Source organism: Morone saxatilis, unplaced genomic scaffold, assembly GCF_004916995.1.
Source record: "Morone saxatilis isolate NCDOM2014 unplaced genomic scaffold, NCSU_SB_2.0 Contig7, whole genome shotgun sequence".
NCBI classification, from domain to species: Eukaryota; Metazoa; Chordata; class Actinopteri; family Moronidae; genus Morone; species Morone saxatilis.
In genome coordinates, this window is record NW_023340246.1 from 9668735 (window position 1) to 9676217 (window position 7483).

General features: G+C 43.3%; 2 protein-coding genes across 2 annotated transcripts in view; one reads left to right on the top strand and one right to left on the bottom strand.

Moving 5' to 3' along the window:
- Positions 1–364: 364 nt before the first annotated feature.
- fam228a (family with sequence similarity 228 member A) lies at positions 365–3515 on the top strand. Its single transcript, XM_035678222.1, has 8 exons — positions 365–445; positions 1391–1573; positions 1650–1727; positions 1850–2044; positions 2227–2307; positions 2399–2486; positions 2996–3149; positions 3274–3515. The coding sequence occupies exons 1-8, from the start codon at positions 365–367 to the stop codon at positions 3410–3412; spliced, it is 999 nt and encodes a 332-aa protein (XP_035534115.1). The 3' UTR covers positions 3413–3515.
- Positions 3516–3568: 53 nt separating this feature from the next.
- The window catches only part of itsn2a (intersectin 2a), a gene marked incomplete in the record, with an annotated part of 37143 nt that continues 33228 nt past the window's right edge, over positions 3569–7483 (bottom strand). The window contains 11 exon segments of the mRNA XM_035678221.1: positions 3569–4346; positions 4747–4920; positions 5021–5104; positions 5258–5340; positions 5430–5551; positions 5682–5894; positions 6212–6379; positions 6468–6566; positions 6659–6842; positions 7112–7218; positions 7339–7460. Of these exon segments, the coding sequence (XP_035534114.1) occupies positions 4195–4346; positions 4747–4920; positions 5021–5104; positions 5258–5340; positions 5430–5551; positions 5682–5894; positions 6212–6379; positions 6468–6566; positions 6659–6842; positions 7112–7218; positions 7339–7460 (1508 nt within the window).

A 7483-nucleotide genomic window follows, 5' to 3' on the forward strand; every position in this document is an offset into this window, starting at 1 on the left:
GGACACCTGGAGGAGGCCTCTCCCGCTTCCCGCTGTCTGCACACTGAAGCCAGAGAGAGGGGGCAGATAGTTAGTCGTCGCCGTCGCTACACTTTAACAATTATTAATGTTTTTAATTTTGCACATTGTTGCTGTTTTTCCTGTTTCAAATTCTGCCATAAACGTCCTCAAGTCAACAACGGTAAGAAACCACAGCATTGCTATGGTGACAAAGCTGGTAAATACTAAATTAGAAGACACTAAGTTATATGGATTAGATTTAACTTAACGTCATGCAATACTGTTCTTATCATGTAACAGCTAATCACTGATAGATGTATTTAGCGTGCAGCATTAAGACTTTATCTCTCCTCATGATTTAGGGATGAGCCCCAGGAGGAGAAACACAGCCCGGGGTGTGATCACCTTCCACACACCTTTTCCTGTCAGCCTGTTGAAGTCACAGGTAAACAAAAAATACATGCTGCTGCAGCTATAACAGAAAGAGCTAAATAGTATTTCCAAAAAACACATTGATTGTACGCTATGTTATTTTATATCACATTATGTGTATGTTAAAGACACACATACTAATCATGAGCCTTTGGTAATTAAAGAATAATAAGAGTTTAAGTGACTGCTCAACAGGAGATTTATTAAGAAACAAGAGGGTTACATTCACTGCCTTTACTGAAAAAGTTTAAATGTGGTATAGCTCCATACTCTCCCCCTCTTCACAGTGAGAGTGAAACTGTGAACTCTTGCCAACTAATAATTTATCACTGGTCTTTTAATGTCAGGGAGACTGCGGAGGTACAGTGTTTGCTTGGCTGCCTCTTTCTCTGTCTGCACAGTCTGAACAACGCTGAATCTCAGTGTGCTAGGAAAGATGAATGGAAAGGTTTCAGGTTATTGACAGACAGATACGGTAGCCACCGTAATCCTCTCTTAATTCAGGACAATAGAAAATAAAAAATAAAGGCCTGGTGCCGGATCAGATGACGAACCAGCCGAGCATCATTCAGATACTGGTGTTATTCCAGACAACCGCAGCAAAAGGGAGGGAGGAAGCTGCCATCTTCACACTGATGCTAAAGTTAATTTTGTGTTAGTGCTTTGCCATACGTGTCCCACCATGTGTGTTTGTGTAACAGTGAGATGCAGTTCAGGTTTCCAGGCAGCGACAGATCATGTCACTGCCTGTTGTGCTGGCCTCTGTTGCCTTCTGCTCACCTACATGATTGTGTCTGGTCTGTCTGTGAACTCCAGCGGGGATTTCCAAGAGTTTACAGTCCACATGGAGCTGTGCATATGTTCAAATCTGCTTTGCTTGTGCTTTTATGAAAATGGAAGTGTCCACTGCCAACTGTACCTACAGCAGAAGATAGTACTGACCCTGCTGGTGTTTCAGGAGTTCGCGTCAGATGTGAAGGACGCTACAGAGAGCAGAAAGAGTCCGTCTCAGCCGAGTGCGAGGCCGAGGAGCGCCGCTAAATCTGTAAGAGCGTGGAACAGGGATGAGGCCTCAACGTGTGGGCCACGGCCGTGTGCCAAACAGGACTGGCTCTCTCACACCTCCCTCAGACGACTGCAGGTATTGCCCTCAACCACACTCACACCTGCATATAGAAATGAAGGTGAATGTTCTTACTGCATGTTTTACTGTGTAGGCAAAGTTGGAGGCTGAAAACCAACGGGCCGAAGAAATCATCCAACCTTTATTGAATACGGAAAATGGTTTTGTGAAGGTAAGATGCCGGACCGTGTGCCATTAATGGTTTCATTCTTTAAAAAAGGAACTGAATTACAAAGCAACATATTGACCTTTGTGTCTGTACTCCCGTGTTGGTTGATACGTGTCTTTGTGGAGGAGTTGGAGAAGTTTCTGAGCCAACGGGATGTGACCGAGCTGAGGAGGAGGGAACTGCAGCACAAGCGCTGGACTGAGCGTGTATGGTTTCCCTTTCAGAGGAGGCTGGAGGAACAAGTGTCCAGCTGTAGCCCGGTGGAGACCAAGAGGCGCCAGAGGTTATACAGTCACTACCTCCATCACTGCAACACCAAGGTTGTCTGCTATCCAGTCTGCTTCGGAAAGGCAGCACACTAACGGCTTTTGTCTTGTTGTTTACGGATGCTTTTTAATTCTTCATCAGACTTCACACAGATGTTTCTTTTCAGACATAACTCACACATGAGATGTTTAACCATCTCACTTTCTCTAACCGCTGTAATGTCTTGAATCTTCAGGGTTTTGTGTTTCTAGAAACCTATGATCTAAGGGAATACAATCCTTTTCTTCTCAGCATCAAACAGCCACACTACTTCAAGGTGATTTTTGTGACTTAATACATTTAAAAATAAAACAGCTGTGCGCATATTGAAATATTTCAACTATATCTGTCGCTGACTCTATCCCCAGCTCAGTCCAGCTGACTTTAAGGACCCATTGTACCTTCAGATACATGAAATGCCGAAGGAAACGAGAACAGTCCGTTCTAGTGAAGCAGGTATCTGGGTATTTTCATTTTTTAACTAAAAGCTAATTTAAGACCCATATGAATGCTCTGCTTCGAGTTTCTCTTAAATTTGGAGGAGTTGATATAAGACTAAATACCATATTATCCTGTTACAAATTAAAAGAAAATTGTAAGCAATAAAATGCAACACTGTTCGATTCAGTCCACTCAGCTACAGCCTTACTTGATCTGGTAGGACCAGTAGCTTATGGTGGCTAATGTTAGCAAACTTAAGTATTGCTGTATAACGCACATTACTGAGTCATTTTACTGACTTCATGACTCCTCTCTACTTGTGCTGCTGTGTCATTAGTTTAGCATTTTAGCAAATGCTAAATAGTAGTTTGGCATGCATAATTATCCCATTACTCAAAGCCTCAGATTCACTCACCCCAAATTCAGTGTAAATCCTAATTAGATGTCAAGTTTTTCCCAGATTTGTGATTAAATTTGTGGTTAAATGCTCTTTAAACTGTAAACCGACTTCCCTTCTGTCTTAGGATGTAAGAACAAACTACCTCAGAGTGATCGTCCTCATCGCGAGTCTGTGTCATTTCAAGCCGACACACTCCTACAGGCCTCATCTAATTATCCAGTCTCTGCATCTGGGAAAACTCCAGTGAAGGATGAGGCTGAGGGAAGGAAGCCCAGCAGGTACAAATATAAAGTATTAGGAGTTTTAAACCACATTTTATTATAATGCTGCAGGATCACTTAAGGATCGCAGCATAGTTAAAATAATGTGAGAAGTGACATTGTGCAAATGTGTCTCATCCAGGCTCGACACCATACCACACCACATCAGAGTAACTGCCACACCAGATGGAAGGTGCCATCAGACCGGCTGCTGGCTCTCCAGATGCGGAGGTCGGCAACAGCCAGCAAGTTCACAGCAACTTCAGGCTACATCCAAATAAAATCCATACTTACCATAAATCATCACCTCTGTTCCCTTCTGACTACCTCACAGTTTACCATGTACTATACTTGAGAGCGTTATTGTGTAGAACTACAGGAAACCAAGAATATGTCGAGAAAGTAGTGAAACATTCAGCCACAACAAAGACAAGTGCTCACTGTATGTACATTTTATTCATGCCATTTTCAGGATTTAATGGCATACTTAAAACCCATAGATACACCATCGAGCTGACATGACATTACATTTTACAGTAGTGTGCAACACTTGAAATGTACAACATAACAAAAGATAAATGTGGCAGGTGCATGTGTAACAGTGTATGTGAGGTGTGTCTTAAACAGATGAAGACTGTATTCCATTAAGAGTAAATTATTATTCTGTAAAAATTTGTAAATATGAGTTTGACAAAATGTTACTAAATGTAACTGGTTACAATTCAAGGCGTGTTTGTGTAATTGCATTTACGAGTGGTGAACACGACAATATTGACAGCTGCATTCACATTTTAGCTGGTTTGTTGGTATCTAGAACACCCTTTTTCCATGATAGGTGACTACTTATGAGCACATATGTCATTCATTTTGGCAAGGTCTCCTCCCGCTCTGTTTGAGGTCACTTAAATGAATGTGGGTGGCTCAGAGCAGGGCATCCAGAGTTTTTAAATGGCAATGCTACAAATAGGCACTTTTAGGTTTGTTCGGCTGTTAATGTGTACGCAAAATATCCTCTCTTCATTCAAAATGAAGTGGTGTGTGCCTGAGGGTGTGTGTGGCTGTGTTATTTTGTTGGCTCATAAAGCTGTAGGTCTAGTTTGACCCAAACTTCTCCCGTGGGGACCTCGTGCAGTAGGAGGCGACGATTTGCAGCACCTTTGCTCTCCATCTCTTTCTTTATAGTTGCCACAGGAACCTCGGTGCGACCCAGGAAATCTGAAAAGGCAGAAAACTTAATTTAGTGAAACTGCTAAAAAGAACAGGACACTTTATGGTTTAAAAAAATGAACCTTTCTGGGGGGTGAAATATGTTAATGGTGATATTGTTCCTAAATGACCTCTAACATATGGTGTCTATGGCATTTCGGTGCTGAAATTTCTTGCTGCATGACAGCCAACGTACACATTGATAGAGATATACAGTCGTGTCACAAAGACAAAATACAGAAAAGGGGATTAAAGGGAAGTAATAATGGAAAGGGGAATGTCTATCGCTTTAAGAGAAATCTGTGACTCCTTTCATTCTGTACTGGCAGGACAAATTAGACATAAAAAAAGCCTAATAATCCTTTTTTCTTTGTGTGTGTGTGTGTGTGTGTGTCTCTCATCCACTGACCATCTGGTGAGAACTGGTCCTTCTCAAAAACAGTGATACACAGGACGTCCTGGTAGAGGTCTTTGATGAAGAACTGGCAGTTGAAGTTCCACTTTGGGTTCAGAGTGTCGCTGACCGGTCGGGAGGTGTAGCACTGAGCCCCCATTGTCAGCTCACAGTATGGATTACTCTTACCTGGAGGGAAATGATGCATCATATATTAGTTTCTTGTTTTTGTTTTTAAAGAAATATCAAACACTGACTTGATATGAGTGACAGGATCCGACAGCATTACCGTTGGGTTTACAGGCTTTGAGCTCCTGGGCCTCAGTGACAGTTACCAGCAGTCTGCCGATACCGCTGCTCTTTAGAGAACGAGCTAAAATAAACACACAGCCATTAAATGTTGACCTACAACCCTCTAGTTGAACAGCGGATCTTAAAAGTTCATGCTTAGATAATGGTGACATGAGTTGTATCAACTTAGTACTATATTATGAGACACTGACACACACAGGGTCAGTGTATTTACCTTGATAGGCCTTCTCTCTCTTTTTCTTCTCTGTCTCTATGAAGTGTTCAGACGCCGCTTTGATTTTCTGGACCCACGTTGTCCTACAGACAAAATAAGTACATAAATCCTTTTACACGGCATGATTAGGTCGCTGGTGAAGTGCGTGAAGATGCACATGGGCATGGCGTACCTCTCATTCAACGTCTCCGTTTTTAGCGTGTAGACACGATCGATGTGCGAGACGTGGAAGAGAGGCTCGTCGCTGGAGGGGTCGGGTGGCATTTTTACCAAAACCTCATTCAGGAACAGTGGCTGCAGAAAAAAATGAAGTGATGGATGAAATAAGGAGAGCAAGACTGAACATAAATACTGTTTCATAACCAAAGCAACACGAGTAGTATTTTCACACCGCAAAAGGTTTTTACATTCCTGCCTCGCTTACTGTTTTGTACATCTTCAGCTGTATGTTGGCCTTGAGGCTGAATAGCCTGTCTGGTCCTGAGGAGGAGAAGGGTTTGGCGCTGTGTGTGAGGAGAAGGAAATCGTTGAAGAGGAAAGCCCACAGCTCCCTGCTGCTTTTGGTTTTGTAAAGCCGGCCGCTGTGGAGCAGCTTGCGGGGCCCGAGGCAATTAGTCAGCGAGTTGAAGACCAAGTGCTGAAAGAGAGACGGGTAGAAAGTAAAGCGTGACTGAGGAGAGATGTAGCAAAGGAAGGAAACTGTCAAGTACAGTGCTTTGGTAAAAAATGCTTCCTGGGTTTGCTACTGCGTGTGTGCATTTGTTTAGGTAATGGATAACATAAATCCTAAAGCGATATGTGATGGAGAAGGGAAACTACAAAAAAGTTATTCTTGTAAAACAATCCAGCAGAATCAGTGCATCCAACATAAAATGCTTTGTAGAGGGTGTATATAACTACTGTACACCTACCATAATTAAAAGTTTGATATACATTGATATGAGTCGTTTTTACCTCTATAGGTCCCTCACACTGGATGTGGCTCTGTATCCACTCCAGCCTGTCCGAGTTCTCCTTCTCCCTGACTCCCTCATTGACCTGAGAGCACAGCTCCTCAGCTCGCTCCAGAGCTTCTCTAAGTGGGCTGCGGTCTGCATGACCATCTGGGGTGTGCTCCAGGATCTGACCAACAGGAGACACATTAGGGAAAACATGGAATCACATAACGAATATATTGTAATTAGGGCAAATCGCGAATTTTCCCACTCACATTCTTAATGAGCAGGGGGTAGCGTGTGATCCTCTGCATGGGCTTGAGGAGGAAGCTGGACAGCGGCATTCCTTTGCAGCGGTAGTTAGTGGCTATCTTCTGCTCGAGAGGAGGCAGAAAAAAGATTGATATTTTATTGCATCTCACACAACCATGTCTGGTCTGTCTCTGTCTTCATCCACAACTCGTACCTTGAGGAAGTCTTTAAAGTCGGGCTGGTTGTGGGTTTTGCTCTGCAGCAGGGCGGCGGCGTTGAGCTGGCAGGAACAGAAGCGGATGTAGGGCTGCATGTGAGCGAGCTCCGAAGCCAACAGGTCTCCTATGAGCTGAACCGGCATGTTCTCTCCTCCTGTCTTTTTACGCACACGCAGCGCCCTGGGATGATGTAGAACATGATTTTTGTTACATCTCACAAAAATGTGCTAAGCCAGATGGAACTCAAACAGCGTTTTCCCATGCCCACTGACTCTGTAGGCCAAATGGGCCATAGTATAAAATTCTAATGTTTTACAGTAGATTTTTCCTATAAATATGTTTTCTCTATTTAGCACATGGTAGCCAGAAACTTCCATTTCAGTGTTTCAAGAAGCAGAGCAGATTTACATTCACTAGAATGGTTCATACAGATGGTGTGTGATACCTACTTGAGTAATTTGGTGTTACACATAATCAGCTCTCTCCAGTTAACAAAGATCACTCCCATCTCAGCTTCTGTTAGACGGCCTGACTCAGACATGGGCTTATGGAAGACCTGAGAGACAGACGGATGCAAATGGAAAGAAAAATAAAACACTAAACAATAATAGTTCAGATTCTGGAGAAAGAGGTTCATGATTCCTGAATATGCCTGTATGTTTGTGTTCGTCTGTACCTCTAGAACCAGCTCCAGGTCTTCCACGTAGGTCTCCTCAGTCTGGATGAGCTCATGGATGTAACCTTGTCTCTTCCTCTCCTGAGGGGTCATGGTGTCCAGCGTCATCAGGTCAGCACACCCTACAGCGCGCACACACACACAC

Coding starts and splice junctions, on each gene's coding strand:
- fam228a (XM_035678222.1), top strand. CDS start 365: ATGAGCCCCAGGAGGAGAAACACAGCCCGGGGTGTGATCACCTTCCAC. Junction 446..1,390: donor TCAGCCTGTTGAAGTCACAG/GTAAACAAAAAA, acceptor CTGGTGTTTCAG/GAGTTCGCGTCAGATGTGAA. Junction 1,574..1,649: donor CCTCCCTCAGACGACTGCAG/GTATTGCCCTCA, acceptor TTTACTGTGTAG/GCAAAGTTGGAGGCTGAAAA.